This window comes from Parasteatoda tepidariorum, chromosome 2 (genome assembly GCF_982258835.1).
Source record: "Parasteatoda tepidariorum strain Cologne lab strain chromosome 2, Ptep-v5.0, whole genome shotgun sequence".
NCBI classification, from domain to species: Eukaryota; Metazoa; Arthropoda; class Arachnida; order Araneae; family Theridiidae; genus Parasteatoda; species Parasteatoda tepidariorum.
In genome coordinates, this window is record NC_141756.1 from 20,706,604 (window position 1) to 20,724,166 (window position 17,563).

A 17,563-nucleotide genomic window follows, 5' to 3' on the forward strand; every position below is an offset into this window, starting at 1 on the left:
TTTCGAGCCCTGGTTGAATATTTATTAAAATAATTTTAAGACTCCTATTTTAACCCTCCACATATCGGTATCAAACCTTGGACTAAATATTCTTACAGTAAGGTATGTTTTTTTTTTTTAATTTTTTATAAATGTCGTGGAAAAGCCGACCCAATTTTGGATTTACAAATATTAATGATTAACTTCGTAGCCTTGTTATTTTAAATCCGATACAAAAGACAAGGGAACTTCTCGATCAAGTACTGGGAGAAAATTTGCCTTCGTGGAGGACTTTTTGAATGAAACTTACCCGCATTTGCATTGCATGGAGAGGAAAAACACGAAAACCTCCCAATGTTAGATAGGAATTCGCTTCGACCAGCCTACACTGGGATTCGAACCCGGTTCATCACATTGGAAGTTAGGTATGTTTATTTAAATTACTCAAATCATTTTAAGTATTACTTAGTTACAAGTTTTTGGAGGTAAAAATTTAATATACCAAAATTTAATTTTAAATAAAAAAAATAAACAAATAGTTTAAATTTTGTAACTATTTTTTTTATAAATTTTAACCACTCTAAAATCTATAGTTTCATTCTTTTTCTATAATAATTGCTTATAAATACTTATTTTAAAAATTAATAATTATTTCAAAATAACAATTATAACAAGTAACAAAATTTAAAAACATAACAAATGTTAAAACAAAAAATTATGACTCACAAACAAAGCTGAATTCAGAGATAAAATTCAGAAATATAATTTATGAGAACTATATTTTAAGCATAAGAAATATAATTTTCTATTCCGTATTAATACACCTTAATTTCAATTTTTAATCGCTTTTAAGTACATATTTTAAAAATAAAGAAAAGTAATAATTATTTTAAATTGAAAAATATAACAAATATAACTATTGATAGTTATAAAAAATAAACAAAGCTAAATTATTAATAAATAATATTTCAAAGTGACAGCATAATTAATAAGATTTATTTAGTATGCTGTCACGATGAAAAAAAAAAGTTTTCATATTACTTGAAGTTCAGTCGAAAATGTTATAATTTATATTTACAGCAGAAATGATGATATTTTTTATGAACCAGCAAGACTGAAATGAAAGAGTTTCATCAATTTTCCTACAATTTTACTTTTACGTTCAGAAAATTAAACACATCTTATCAAAAATAGTCGAAAGTCCTGAACGCGCCTGAAACATCGTTTAGAGAGTTCGATTACTTTTTTTTTTTTTAAATCTTTCCTCTTTTTTCAAAAGCTGTTTTAGAAAAAAAATTTAAAGAGATTTACTTTTGTAGTAAATTTTTTATTTTATTTTTCCTCTTTTAACTCTTTTGAATTTTGAGAAATGCCTTTTAAATTCAAAAAAGGCGAAGTTTTAAAATCACAAGCACGCAAAATTGTGCACAATGTATTTGAGTTTTTTGCTAATGAAGCTAAGGAAAAAGCCCTTAAATTAATTAATTTAATTTATTTAAAGTTATTTTTTAAAAATAACTCTTAAGCTATTTTTATTAAATAAAAAGTTTTAATAAATGATGCAAGAACTATAAAATTTGACAAAATATTTTTTTAAAGAATAAAGCGCTTGTAAGATTTACAATGGCAAACATAATAAATTAGTAATCCCTATTTTACCGTTTTGACTGCTTTTATCCAAAACTAAGAAAAGATTATACAAACTTACATAAGGAAGAAAAAAAACGGTTAAATAATTTAAGATCATCAGATATATATTTTCAATAAACATGGACAATAATTTAAAAAAAATTTATGTGTCCAATAATGTTAACAATAATTATAGAAAAATCTATACATAAATTATTAGTCATAATTAAAAAAACTACCATACTAATTTGGACAAAACAATGCTATACTTCAGTGTTTCCCAAAGTGTGGTACGCGTTCTTATGCGAAATATCTTACAACAAACGAAAATTTTGAATTTTTTTTTTATTTAAAAACACAGCTAGTCATGAAAATTTACGATTACGTATTTTTCTACTGGCTTTTTTTTGCAGAGTTAACAGTTATAATAATTAGTGGTGTCAACAGCCAGTTGTGATTTTTAACTTTTGTGCAATTTTTTATAGTAAAAAATACATTCATTTTTCTTATTAGTGGTACACAGGGTTATGAAAAATTTAGAAAGGGTACACGAAAGCCATAAGTTTGGGAAACACTGCTATACTTTAATAAAAAACAGAAAACAGAGCAAAACGGCGATTGTTTTTAAAAAAATAATAATATTTCCAAACTATTGAACCTAAAATTTAATTCTTTTTCTCTCTCTGAATATGAAAATATTAGTTCCAAATTCCTTTATTTTAAATAAACGAAATTTGCTAGTGTTTTATTTTACGTATTGAAATAAAAGAGATATTTGAAAGATTTTTAAATTCAAATTAGTAAGTAGAGAAAATAAAAATAAGTTAGCGAGCTTTGGCCGATAATATATTAACTCTCCAATGACAGATAATAAATTTAAAATTCTCTGAATAACTTGGAAGTCGCTGATTTGTGATATTTTTTTCTGGGAAAAATAAGAATGTGAGAACTTTTCTTTCACATTCATCACTTTTCTTGACTCCTGAAAACCCCTTCCCCATAAAAGGGGCCTTCATATTTTTTTGTATTAAGAGAAACTATTGAAAGAGCTGTTGCAAGAAGATGCTTAAGCAATCAATTTTTGTTGTTGTCCCTGCTTATTCCTGTCATTAATGTAAGTGTAAAAGCCAGCGAAAAGAATGGGTAAAAAGGGGCATAGGCTCAGGGCACCAAAACAAATATTTTTCAAGTGAAAATAAGATTTTCTCATGGCGCTAACAATATTATTAAAATAACTCATCTATAAATTTATCATACATAGTAAATTGGTTGTTAAGAAAGAAAGAAAAAGAAATAAATTTACTTATAAAAAATTGTTAGAATTATTTTTTTAACAGTTTACATTAAAATACGAATAAGAAAATGTAATTTAAGCAAAAAAATTTATATAATTTCAGATGGTTTGATGGGTGTTAATAAAAATTATCATAAATTTCATCCCAGTTGTTAAGATTTCATCCTACACTCACAAGAGAAATAAGAGTCTTGTATTAAATACCATCAATCATTCCCTTCCTCACCCCCCTACATAGTTGTTTCTTTTAAAGTAGTACAACTGCACATGTTTATCAATTCAGTGATTTTGAATGGGGTGTGAGGAGGGGGCAGAACATGGTAGAACATAAATTGCTTTTCATGTCAGCTTCTGTGTGGGCTTGCCAATTTATGTTTAACTGGAGTGGAGGAGAAATAAAATCACTGAGCTTAATGTGGAATGAGATATTGATACATGTGGTCACATCGTGCCAGAATGTCTTAAAACGTTTACTTATATTTTTCATCAATTATTCCATACTAAATAGCAATTATTTGATTTTTCAGATGATGACTAGAAGGATTTTCCAGGAATTGCAACGATCATCAGTGAAATTCAAAGGATCGACTAAAATGAAAAAAGGAGAAAAAGTATTTATAATGATTTCCATATACTACAACTATTACAATAATCCCTTATACAACTACGAAATTTCCTTTCCTAACTTGTTAATTTGTTTTTAATTGTTTTGTTAACTTTATTTGGGTTTCATTTAATACCTACTGTTGTTGAATTTTGTTTTTGATTAACGTTTTTTTAAAAATTAAATTCTTCTTTGTATTCTGTACGGGGGGTACAGAATACAAAGAAGAATGTCCCCCCCCCCCAAAAAATGTTTTAACCATAAAAATAGTTTTAGTTTTGAGATTTTTGATGAGTGCCACCTCTAACCATTACATGTGTCCTTCTCTCCCCTCATTTAATCTATCTATAGTTTTTATCGCTTTTTTTTAATTATCTTAACTGTTTTTTAGCAAAATACTTCATAAGAGTATAATTTTTAATTTTTTAAAGTCATAGCATTGTAGTCTTTTATCAAACTTCATGTCTTTTATCATCAAAATTTGTTTTAAACTTTTTTAAAAAGTTATTCTTTTTTTTGTGAAAAATTGCAAAAACTGGTGGTTTGTATAAACTTATTTTAAAGAGCCTTGTTTTTGAGAAACTAAATAGTTTTTTTAATCTAAAATTATGTTAGGGTTTTCTTTTCCACCAGAGTTCTGTTTTTGTGAATGTATGAAAATTAACCTTAGTAGATTGAAGATTTAGATTTCACTTTATATATTATAAAGTATTATAAAGTTCCATAATTATGTTATATTCCATAATTATATACATATTATAAAGTCCCATATTATAAAGTTCCACTTAATAGATTTTATTTTGCAGATCAACTCTGTGCCTAGCTGTAATTTTCATTAATACTTTATTTTCTTTTTAGCTTTAGTATGTATTAACTTTTGGGGTAATTTTTTTTTAATTATCCTTTACAAATCTATTGATGTGTTACAGTAATAATACAGTTTTGTAACTTGTCACCCAGGGCCGGATTAAGCGCAAGCGGGGCCCTAGGCCATTAAAATTTTTGGGTCCCTTAGATTAAATTTTTTTCTCGTATATTTTTTATTTATTCAAATATAAAGGTATTTATATATCTTTTCATTTAAAAAGCAAATTTGAAATTAAGATAAAAAATAATAAATAAAGTTTTGCTTTATTTTGTTAAATAGGAACTAAAAAATTATCGTATTTTATTAATATATATTTGAAAAAAAAATTTTTTTTTGAAATTATTGTTTCTCTTAATTTTTTTAAATTTATTTTCAAAAAAAAATTTTTTTTAAGGGGTCCCTAGGCCATGGCCTAGTCTAGCCTAATGGGTAATCCGGCCCTGTTGTCACCCCCTCGAGGCATCAAGATTGAGTCCTACCTAGAGCATGAAGATCTGATCATTAGATCGAAAGTTATCCAGAGTGGTCTTTTTTTTTCCCCGCACTGTACATATGCTATGCATAGCATATTAGTATTAATAAATAATACATGACAATTTAAAAAGAAAAAAAACAAGAAAAAGATTCTTTATCTTAATTATTTTGAAGCAACACTTATATTTTTAGTTAAAATTTCTAAAATTCAAAATAATTTTTAATGCTTACTCATCAATGTAAAAAATATTTATAATTGCTTATTTGTATCTAGAATAATAGTTACTGTAACCAACCATGCTTTATCTTTTTTTATAGTTACTTTAATCCTCTTTATTTATTGTTAGGTAAACAAGGAAGCCATTGATACTAATGAAAACATTAAAAGTAAAAAGTTGAGCGCTGTAAAAAAGACTCCTGCTAAGCGCTGCAAAAGTTGTCCTGCTAAGCATTCCAAGAGTAAAAATGTTGGAAGGGTAAATAAACCTAAAAAACTGTCCAAGACAGTAACCAAGAAAGAAGCTGTATCTAAAGCTTGTACTCAGAAAGAAGATTTGCAAGCAACAGTTACACTCAATCAGTCTAGACTTGAAACTAGCCTTTATTCTTTTGCTAGCACTAGTGATATATCAAATGATTCGGCTGCTCAAGATTTGGGTTAGTTATTTATACTATGTCTTGTATTTATATATTTAGCAGTTTATGCAGTGAAACCTTGCTATTACCATTAGAACCAAAATAATGGTCCACTTAGGAGAAGGACTTGCTGATTGCAGTCTTGCCAACTCTTAGGCTTTAAGAATGAGCTGGGATGTCGAATATGTTTGATCACACAAATAAAGTTCGAGAAATTTAGGCAGTCCAGAGGAAATTTATGTCTACTTTAAAGAAAAAAGTGCTATAAAAAAATTCTATAAAATTTTTATTGTAAAAAAAATAAATTCACTTAGCAAGATTTTCCCCTGTAAAATAATAGAACAGAAAATAATCCTTGCAAAACTCTTACAAGAACGAACGTGGACTGCCTTGATAGACAAGAGTACAATAAGATAGTTTTTCTTATGTTAAATGTCACACAAATTAGTATATATCAATTTGTCTACTAATTTGAATTCCTTAAATTTGTTCATACCTACCATAAATTCTAATATATTCAACACACATGCTAGTTTATTCATGTAAAAATCAAGTAAAATCAAATAATTTTTATTCCTTATTTAAAAAAATGTTATCAAAAAATATTAACGATATAAACACTTTATCTTAAAAAAATATTTTAAAAAACGTATTATTACGAAAACTTATTGTTACGAAATGTGATTTAATTTACTAATCATATAAGTTGGTGAGAAATTTTAAAAAAAACGAAGGGAAAACTATGCTTTGGTGAAATATTTGGCTCTGAGAATTTCTGCCTCCCTAGGCCTGAGTCTCAAGCTTTTGTGTCCAATTAATGGAACTCAGGCCCCCAAAGTATTTTCTCAGGCTTGAATCAAGGTATGAGTCAGGCTCTTTTGTATGAATCAATGGAGGATCCGTGCACAGTTCATACAGCTCTCATATCTCTCAGTTTATACAGATTCTTGAAACAGTGACAAACAGTGATTCTTGAAGCAGTGACATAATTAGATGGAGAAAAAAAAATTCAATTTTTTCGACCTACCTTGGTGTATGTTCCCCCTTAAATAATTTTTAAAATATTTTATTTCTTTTGTAAACTATTAAAAAAATTATTATTTTTATTTTTTCTTTCAATTTTGGGGGGGTCATGACCCCTATGAGTCAATGAGCCTCAAAGCTTTTTTTTTTCATTTATTATTGTTTTTTTTTTTTTTTTTTTTTTTTGCTAAATTGATTGTCTGAACATCTAAAAAGGTTGAGAATCGTTGATTTACTACACAGTTATTTAAATTTGAAAAAAACAAAATTAATTTTACAGATGTTTCATAGTTCTTATTTTTCAGGAAACTGCATTTCAGAGGACATTATTCAGCTCTTAACATCTGGTAATATGTTTTGTCTATTCTTAATTTTTTTTTGTGTGGATGTCCGTTCCGCTTAATTTATTTCAACAATCAACTATATTTTTTAGAAAAACCAAGTCAAGCATATTGGCAGGAAATAGCTGAACAAAGAAGAATCGCTCATGAAATAGCTGAACGAAGAAGAATTGCTCATGAAATAGCTGAACAAAGAAGAATCGCTCATGAGAAAACTGATGGAAAAAGAAAAAAGAAAATGAGATGGTATGAAATGTTCTTAGACAATGAGATGGTATGAAATGTTTTCAGCTTTTATTTTGTTTCTTTATTCACTTTTTTAATTGTTCTCCTTTGGTGTATCAGCTTTAGCATCTTTGTTTAAAAACAGAAAAACATAAATTTAATTTTATTAATTGGTAGAACCAGGGACCGATCAAGACAAATTCAGGCCCAAGGCCTACCAAATTTTTCGGGCCCCTTACAAAATAATTTAAAACTAAATTACTGAAGAGTAGTCCTAACAATAAAAAAGAATCTATTGAACTGCGTAATTCAAAAGAAACATTCTAAGAAATTTTGAAAGTAGGCAATTGAAGAATATTTTTCTAAGATAAAGTTTACGCATATATAAATTAAAGGCAAATATGAAATGTCCCGCAGTGGACTGATCGTTAAGACACGGCTCCCAGCAGATCACCGAAGTCAAGCATCACTGGCTGCAGTCAGTGTGCGGGTGGGTGACCACTTGGATCAGTCTGCTTAGGGACCAAGGGTGTGCGGTATTGGTCCTCGTTAAACTGTGCTACCGTAAAGTGCTCGACTTCGCGCGCAGGTCGTCGAGCTACCGAAACAGGGGTGCCATCCCCTCCGCAGAGGATCAAAATTGTGATGGCATGCCTTCGGATCATCCTCCGGGATGTTTCCCAGACCGTCGCCAATAGCCCATTGTGCAGCTCTAGTGCGACGTAAATTAACAACAACAGCAAATATGAAACAACAAAACAATGCTATATCAAAATAAAAATAGTTTGGTGACCACAAACAATTGAGATCAGTGATTTTTGCTGAAAGTCACTGAGATTAGCTGAATTATATATTTAGTACTAACACAAACGCAAAGCTAGCCCACCTTTTACTAGACTTAAGTCTAATTTAAGTAATTAAGTAAATTTTTACTAATTTTTGAGGCCCCTCAGAAGGCCCCTGGGTAGAACTTTATTTAAAATCCGAAATATGCTTTCTTTTTTATTTTTCTTCTTTTTTTTTTTTTGTTTTTTTTTTTGATTTCATTAGATTAGCTGTTCAGCTTAGTAACAATTCTGAACTATTTACTAAAAAACAAAAATGTTTCTAAATTTTTTTCAGCCTAGTAATCTAGTTGATTCATTAATTTGTATTTCAGTTCAATTGTTTAAGATGTGTTTTTTGTTCCACTTTAAAAACTCTTGTATTTTATATTTTACAAATTGTTTGAATTTTTTTTTTTTTTTTAACAAATTCAAATTTTTATTATTTTCAGCTTTCAACAAATTAAATAAAACATGTGTTGTTTTAACTTCCTTTCAGCATGCTAATTTATTTTTATATCTTTAATATTGTTGAATCAAAGCTTTATTTTACTTCCAAATTACTATTATTATTTATGTGGTTTCGCTTATTCTTACAAATTGTTATGACTGATTTTCTGAACTCTTTTAACTGAATTATTTTCAGCTAAGTCACCTTTGAAAATGTGTTTTTATTTCTAGAAGCATTTAAATTTTTTGTTTTTAGCTTCTTTTTTTTGCACTTATTCATGAGTTTAGGATATGTTTTTTTTATTTTCTGTGTCACTGAATGGTAAAAAATTTTACCTTCTTTTTTAATTAAAACTATTTAAATTTTTTCTCTCTATAGAGGCCGTTCAAAAAGTACGTACACAAAAATGGAGAAATTTTGACCCCCCCCTTCGTACATTACCGTACATAAGGTCTTACTCCCCCCGCTTAGAGTACGTACATTTTATTAGTCTACCCCCTTTTTCATAAGAATTAAAAAAATTATGTTTTAAATAAAATTAAATATTTATTAAAGGAGTGTGTAGGAAAAAGTCAAATTTAAATTTGGTGTATGCTTATAATGTACGTACTTTGTATAATACCTCCCCCCTCCCCATCGTACAAAACCGTACAAAATAGGAAATCCCCTCCCCCTTCGGGATGTATGTACTTTTTGAACGTCTCCAAAATAATTATTCTTTCTTTATTGGATTCTTAGCCTGCCGATGAAATCAACTTACTGCTAACAGAGAACATGCAGCTTAAGAGTGCACTTAGAGCTGCAGAAGTATTGCTTAAACATGTAAGTGAAGTATTCAATTTTGTTATAATGCAGTGTAAAATTTTCCAATGGTGTCATTTATAATAAGATCACAAAGTTTTTTGTCAAAAAATATTCTAAATATAATTTTTTTTTTTTAGAAACACCTTTTTTTTGTTGCTCTAATTACTGTACTACCAAGTTGAGAAATTGTTTTATAAAGACATTCTAATAATTGAAAATCAATTTAATGCATTATAATAATTTTTGTCATCGTCCTGATATTCCTGATAAAAAATATGCTATTTGTCTTAATATTTGGCATTTTGTCCCTATATCATTGATTTTTTTATTTTTGTTCCAAAATTACTTTTATGTACTTGAAAATAAATTTTACCAAAATTAGACTTCTCAATGTCAAAACTAGTAAAACTTAAAATATTTTCAGATGAAAAGGAGCTATCATTAAACAAAACTGTTTCTTTATCTACTCCCTTTCCTCAACAAAATGAATTAATGAATTTCGGTATTGAACAAAATTTGTCATGATTTTAACTATTTTTTTTTGAAAAAATCATGGAAAGTCATAGAATTAGGTCACCGAATAACCTTATTTTTAAAATGGAATTCCCCCCCCCCCAATTCCATGGTGTTCCAAATATCTGCATTTGAAACAAAATCCTCACTCACAGTCATATTTTATTTAAATGTAAAATATTTTAATCAAGTTCTTTAAAAATTATAGTGTTCTTTCAAAAATGAAAGAAAAAACATCATTTCTAGAGCGAATTATCTTGTAAATTTCTGTGATTTCAGAATTTTTGTTATTATTTATTTATTTTATCAATTTATTTTAAATTTATTGTTGTGTTTTTGTCGGAGAAAATAATAACTTCGTTAAGTCATGAAAAATTCTTGGAATTAAACATGAAAAGTCATGAATTTGAAAATCTAAAATGCAGCAGATATCCTGTATGGTTTCAATCACACGGTGTTTATTTCACTCTGCTTAAACAACCTTTTTTTAAATGCCTTTTCAGAAAGAAGAAGCCTTTTATAAGAGTTTTAATGAGCAACTTTCTGAAATTGAAAGACTATGAACTTTGTATTGAGAAAAGTTTATAGAAAAATGGTTTGTATAACTTTTTTCTCTCCACTTAACTGATTCCCTGATTATCCCGAGTGAACTCGAGTATGATGGATATATTGCAAATATTTATTTTCCCGAGTAAACCCGGGCATAGCAAAATTCGTCAATACGTTTTGTTTTATCACCTTTTCATTCGGCCGGAAGCAAAACTGAAAATAATAATAATCTGCTCTGATAGGAAGTTTGCCAATTTTTTTTTCTTCAGTTTTGCCATTTGCGGGACTGCAGACCTGTATTGTACAATTGTATATACCAGTGGCCAGCCTGCATATAAGTGGCCAACCACCTATATATTGTATATAGGTGGCCAACCTGCAGCTCGCGAGCCACAAGCGGCTCTTTGAAGGATTATTTGTGGCTCCCGATAAATGTAGTTTCCTTTTCATGTTCGTGCTCGACTTCGCGTGCAGGTCGTCGGGCTACCGAAGCGGGGGTGCCATCCCCTCTACAGAGGATCAAAATTGTGATGGCATGTCTTCGGATCATCCAGAGGGATGTTTCCCAGACCGTCGCCAACAGCCCATTGTGCAGCTCTAGTGCGACGTAAATGAACAACCAACCATGTTCGTGCTATTATATTTTAAAAAATTATTATCGTTTCGTATTTGTTTCAAAATGTCTTTTAAATTACTGAGAACAAATATGAAAGACTAAGTGCAACGTTGTTCAATTCAAGGTAAGTTTTCCATTTCTAATACAATTATGACACAAAAAGGATCTGGAAAATTAGAATTAATAGAGATGCAGGAAGATCAAGCTCTACAATGAAAATATAAGTCGACGTCGATCACTGAATTTTGGAAATTTGTAGCAGAATCGAAATATCCTGATTTAAAAAAGGCTGCCAGTCGAATTATTTCAATATTCGGAACAACGTACTTATGTGAATCATTTTATTCCACTTTAAAATTCATGAAATCCAAACACCGATCAGTATACAATAACCAGCATCTCACAGAAATACTGAGAAGTGCTGTCACCAATTATTCACCAAATTTTAAAGAATTATCAAGAGAAGTAAAATAAATGTGTTTAATTTTTAATATTTAAATTCAATACACATATTTTGTACTTTTACTTATATGTTTTCAATAAATGTAATTTATGAAAAAAAAATTTTTTCAATACCTTTTTTGCATACCTTTTAAATGTGTATTTAATTGCGGCTCGCGAAAAATTACAAATTTTGAAGAATGGCTTGACTATCAAGAAGTTTGGCCACCCCTGGTATATACGATGGTTGATGATTTTACATAGAAGAAAGAATTAAAAAAATGGCGCTTGTGAGCGAAAGTGAAAGTAATGCAGATGACTTTTCAGATTATAAACATATAATAACACTAATATTTAACTTTTTTCATCTGCCCGAGTTAATTTGGGATAGTAAACTGATGGTAAATTACACATAAAATTTTTTTTACTCACAGAAAAATTAAAATTTCAACTTCGAACTTGTGTATTATGTTTTGTTTTAGTTTCTTGTATTTATTAATTCAATAAATAAACTATGTTGATTTTTTGCATTTTTTTTCCTTCAAAAAAATTGGTAGGGGAAGCGATTAAGGAATATTGCAAAAGTTTGTTACAGTTACAGATCATAAATAGATGCTTTTTAAGACTGCAGAGAAACGTGACCAACAAATTACACCCGTGAGAAACATAATTCTAAAATTCAGATCAAACAACAAGAGCTAGTGTCTTCTTTAAATATACACTCTATAACAAAAAAAAAACGACGCACTAAGACGCGCAAAATCTACGCTCGATTAGGCTGGAATGATGCCGACTGGAGACGTATAGTCTTTAGCGACGAATCTCGCTTCCAACTGTGTCCTGACGATCATCGAAGAAGTGTTTGGAGACGCACAGGGCAGAGGAAGGATCCTGCCTTCACTATTGCACGCCACACCGGCCCTCAACAAGGCATTATGGTCTGGGGTGCCATTACCTTTGACAGCCGGACCCCTTTGGTCATCATTAGAGGTACACTTACTGCACAGCGGTGCTTCGACGACATCCAAAGACCTGTTTTGCTACCGTTCCTTTTGCAGCGCCCTGGGCTGGTATTTCAGCAGGACAATGCCAGACCACATACGGCACGTGTTGCTATGAACTATCTGCAAGCTTGTCAAACTCTTCCTTAGCCTGCCAGATCACCAGATCTCTCTCCCATCGAGCATGTCTGGGATATGATGGGAAGGCGATTGCATCTGGCACGGAATGTTGATGATCTCGCTCGACAATTGGATCGAATTTGGTAGGAAATTCCGCAAGAGACCATCCGGGAGCTTTATCGGTCTATGTCACGCCGTGTGGCAGCTTGTATCCAGGCTAGAGGCGGGCCAACACCTTATTGAACTTGTTACTGTAACTCTGCAATAAATTATTCAATTGTTCTAAAATTTTAATCATTTACTATTCTGTACATTGTCTTCCTATCCACTAATTTTCGTTTCAATCGGACAACTCCTTCTTGGTGTGTCGATTTTTTTGTTATAGAGTGTATATTGACTTGTAACACCATCGACAGTTCTCGATGCCCTAAGCTACAGCCAGTGATCGAAAACGCTAGTTTCTTTGCAGTTAACTACCACCTATTTTCGAAATGTAGTCATTACTTCGCTACTTTTAGAAGACAAACATAACTGGAGAACTAAACTAGTCTAGGTAATTAACTCCTGAGTGCAACTTGTCTTAAAATGCACACGCTCTGAATCTGAGTACGTTGTTTTCTCGTAAGTTTTTTTTTCTAACATAATATTCAGTACTGAACATATCCCTATGTTAGTTACGTATTCATAATTAGTGTTGACAAACCGATAGAAATTTTACATTAGTTGCTATAGTTTTTTTTAATTTGTTTAATTTGTCAATTTTATTATGAGCAACGACGTTTTTTTTTAAATTTAAAATTTTCCTTCTATTTGTTACTAAATGTATTTTCTTCTCTAGGATGGTGTCTCTTTGTGTTGATGTTCATTGAAGAAGATCCTATATGCATTTAATATTTCTCATATCTATTTTGTTTTAGATCATTCTTCAGTATTTTTGATGTTAATGTTTATAAAATTACTTTATGCATGTATGTATAAATATAATTATTTTATTTTTCATTCTAGTTTTTTTTGTTATAATATTCTTATTAGTTGGCCAAACAGATTACTTAAAAAAGAAAGTCTATGAATGAAGCTATAACATTAAAAAATCATCTATTTAAACTGTACGAAAGCATCTTCTCAAGTGTTTTCACATAAAATTTGTATTTTATAACCAGAGAAAGTTCTTTATTATAATATCAAAAGGACCCTATGTCTTTTCATATTTTTACTTCATTCAAATAAATAATTTAATTTTTCTTTGGTTTATTTATAGTACTAGCTTTTAAAAGTTAAATCATTAAAAGTGTTCATTTGGAAAAAAATTTCTGTATCAAAAAAAAATAACATGCGCCAATTTATTTTTTGGTAAATCTTTTTCTATCATCATGCTCAGTACTTGATTCACTTTTTGAATTAGTGACATCTGTAATTACTCATAATCTGTATCATATAAGGTTCTTACCCCTTCATTGCTGTATCCAAATGAACAATTTCATGAGATTTCTCCTTGATTTACTAAATCATTCATTATATGTACATTAAAAAAACTTATTATGTATGTAGAAGGAATTAAGGTTAAAAGGCTACTTTCTGTATGCAGCATGCCTCGCGTTTTAAAAAGTACATGAAGGTGCTTATTTTCTTTTGTTAAAGGCCCTTATAGGTGCTTTTTTTCATTGGGTGTTTCTAAAAAGTCCTTAATGTTCCCTTTTCCAAAATGAGATTTTTTTTATTATATCTGTTTTTGCCATGATTTATGCAAAAAGCGATTTCACACTTCTATTTAATGTTTTCACAATTCATTCAACTGAAGTATTCCCTTACATATATATATTTTTTTAAATAAAAAGTTTAATATTTTTGGAGTGCTTAAGAGTTTATTTTTTGTTCAAATATTTGGCTATGTGCCCTGTATATACCAACCATCTTATGGTTAATGTACAATTGTTTATATAAATATGTCAAAAACTGTAATCGATTTATTTACAACATTTTTGTCTGAGTTTGTTATAATGTGTAGACTATCACTTTTCAAAATTTATTAAAAATTCTTTTTTTCTGAACACAATTAGACCAAAGTGCAAATATTTCTTAATTAAAAAAGTATTTGAGCTTGAATCTCGAAAGTATTATTTTTTAATTTAAAAAGTAAACTTAAATATGACAAACATATTTACTCAATGCCAGCTTAATGCTAATTTAAGTTTTAATAATTTTTAACAAGTATTGCAGCATTAGATAACTTAAAATTCTTCATAACAAGAATCATAAATGTATTATGATTCTTGTATGTATCTATGTAAAAATGTTAAATTAAGTATTGTAAATATGTAAAAATGTTATATTATATTAATTATAATTATCGAACACTTCACTTAAATACATCTATTCGAATTGCTATCAATCTCAGTAATGGAGTTAGCTTTAAACAATGTATAACTGCTATCCTGCTAATTTGCACAAATGATGTTAATTTTAACCAAAGTAATAAGAAATGAATTTAAAGAGTTCTAAGAAATAACAGCTTAAGATAACTGCAAATCAGCAAATTTTCACAGAAATGTTTTGAATTTTTAATGCTTTTGTTAGTTGCATTCTAATGCAATTCATAGCCACAAATTTAAATATTTTATTTGAGTTTTTTAAGGCAGGCTAAACTTGCAGCAACCTTAAACATAATAGTCATCATTCAGGCAAGAGAAATGTAACCATCCATTTTTTTCTTCTTGCGTAGCAATTATACTGTACTACTGTACTGAACATTCACTTGATAAAATGTGATTGCATAGCTACTAACTCTACTGAATTTTGCCAGTTTCTCATGGTCTAGTGGTTTAATTAAAATTCTCCTGATTTTTATACATTTTAGTTACAGTTTCTATATTGTTTTTTCTTGTAGAATTTATTGTTTATTTTACATTGTGTCTCTTTTCATCTTTTACTTTGAAAAATATATATTTTTTAATTCAAAACTCTGCTGCCATCAATTGTGAAATATGCAAGCTATGTATTCAAGATATTTCTGAATAGGGAGATTTCGCAAATTTTCTTAAGCTTTAGATTTGAAGTAAATGCGCATGTGCACTCTTACTGTGCATGCGTCAATTCTGGTGAAATGCGCATGTGTCCGTCAAAAAATATCAAAGTTGCGTAAGTGAAAATAAGAGTTTAAAAAAGCTAATGTCGTGGAATATCGTTTTGACTACAAAATCATTTACAATGGACATAGACAATCTCTTCATTCAACAAATTGTTGTAATATCACATGATTAATGTCTAAATTTCATTAATATATTTCTTCATATTCGCATTACATGTCCATGTTTTAAGTTAGGCTTGAACAGAAAACATATCTGAAAACTACAAACAGCATGCTTCTAGCTTTGTCTTTGTAGCGTTAACCATGCCAGCATAACATAAAGATACACAGCATCTAAAATAAACGCAAGCATGCGCAGTTGATTCAAATGTTACGGACGAAAGAAGTGCGAAATCTCTCTATTATCAGCATTTCACTTAATTTTTAAAATAAGCTGGTGGCTGTTGTCAGAAGTGCATCGATAATTGTGCTCCGTAAAAAGTCTGAATTTCACGAAATTTCCTGTAGTTCAAGGTCCAGAAGTTTCAAGAAATCATAGATCACATTTATGTATAAAAATTCTTGTCTACTTTATATAAAAATTTTAGAACTAGAATATATACTTGCCATATCTTTCATTTGTAAATATTTTTTCTGGTAGAATAATAAATGTGATTAGAGATAAGTTGTTGTTAATTTACGTCGCACTAGAGCTGCACAATGGGCTATTGGCGACGGTCTGGGAAACATCCCGGAGGATGATCCGAAGACATGCCATCGCAATTTTGATCCTCTGCGGAGGGGCTGGCACCCCCGCTTCGGTAGCCCGACAACCTGTGCGCGAAGTCGAGTTTAACGAGGTCCAATACCGCACACCCTCGGTCCCTACGCAGACTGATCCAAGTGGTCACCCACCCGCACACTGACCGTAGCCAGTGATGCTTGACTTCGGTGATCTGCTGGGAACCGTGTCTTAACGATTAGTCCCCTGCGGGACTGATTAGAGATAAAAGTAAACTTATACATAATTGTTCATTTAAATTATGCGGTATACATAATTTATTTAGATTTCATGTTTTGAAAATATCAATAATTTAAATTTATTAAGACATTAATTTTTAGAAATGCATTTTACTCTAGAAATTTTCAGGATTTTTGAGTTGGGGTCACAATCACCCCTGTAACTGTCTATGATAGAGAATATAAAAATTCATTGTTGATAAGACGTGTCCACTTGATAATGAAGTACATTTATTACACCATCTTATAAGCTTCTAAAATTCTCCCAGAAGAAATATCAGAGCTCTGCATACTGAAAAAGCATTGAACGGTTTGTTGATTTAAGATTTGATCACAAGGAGCTATGTTGCTTGACTTTTTTGGGGGTAGGAACCATCAATGCAATGTATTATGGTCATAGTCTGGCCATCTCACATTTTTTGCTGATGACAATGTGAGACGATCCACCACACGGTCCTGATCTTGCTCCCAATAAGTTCCACCTGATTTCGATTTAGTTTTGAACAAGAATTTAGGTGAAAGGTGCTTTGCAATCCGTGCCGAAGTCATAGAAGCCGTTCCAAGCTGCTTTCGTATGAAGAGCCTGGAGGGTTTTTTGAAGCTTATAAAGCGGTATGATAAATACCTTAACGATCGGTTAATTTTCAAGAAAACGGTCATAAAAGTGCCTATTTTTTGGCTTTTTTATTTGTATTACGTATTTGATTAGTGCTGACATCTAGTTTAAAATAAACTATCTACAATTACCTTAAAGATATCCTGGTACTAACATCTGGTGTGTAAATTGAGAAATAAAATATTTTCCGGACAAAAGAAATGAATTAGTTTTATTCTCATTGGTGCGCTACTACTGAACACTCCAGCCCGTCAATATCACGGGAGCGAGAAGGAAAGGGTTAACGCACTTGGTAATCGAATGGAAAATCAATTTTCGGAATTCCCCTTTAACTTATTTAAATAAGCAAACACAACAATTTTATTAAACATTAGCTTTTGTACAAAATATGTATTATATATGTTATTTCTAATTTCATTAAAAAAAGCACCTTTTTGGAATAAGGCTATTCTTAGCTGATTAAAGTGTTAT

The 17,563-nt window shown here is 30.1% G+C and overlaps 1 protein-coding gene across 1 annotated transcript; it reads left to right on the forward strand.

Moving 5' to 3' along the window:
* Positions 1-3,152: 3,152 nt before the first annotated feature.
* Positions 3,153-15,349, forward strand: LOC107437212 (uncharacterized). The gene is made up of 7 exons (XM_043043139.3): positions 3,153-3,513; positions 5,196-5,505; positions 6,813-6,854; positions 6,941-7,122; positions 9,087-9,170; positions 10,169-10,260; positions 13,231-15,349. The coding sequence occupies exons 1-6, from the start codon at positions 3,220-3,222 to the stop codon at positions 10,226-10,228; spliced, it is 972 nt and encodes a 323-aa protein (XP_042899073.2). The 5' UTR covers positions 3,153-3,219; the 3' UTR covers positions 10,229-10,260; positions 13,231-15,349.
* Positions 15,350-17,563: the final 2,214 nt, after the last annotated feature.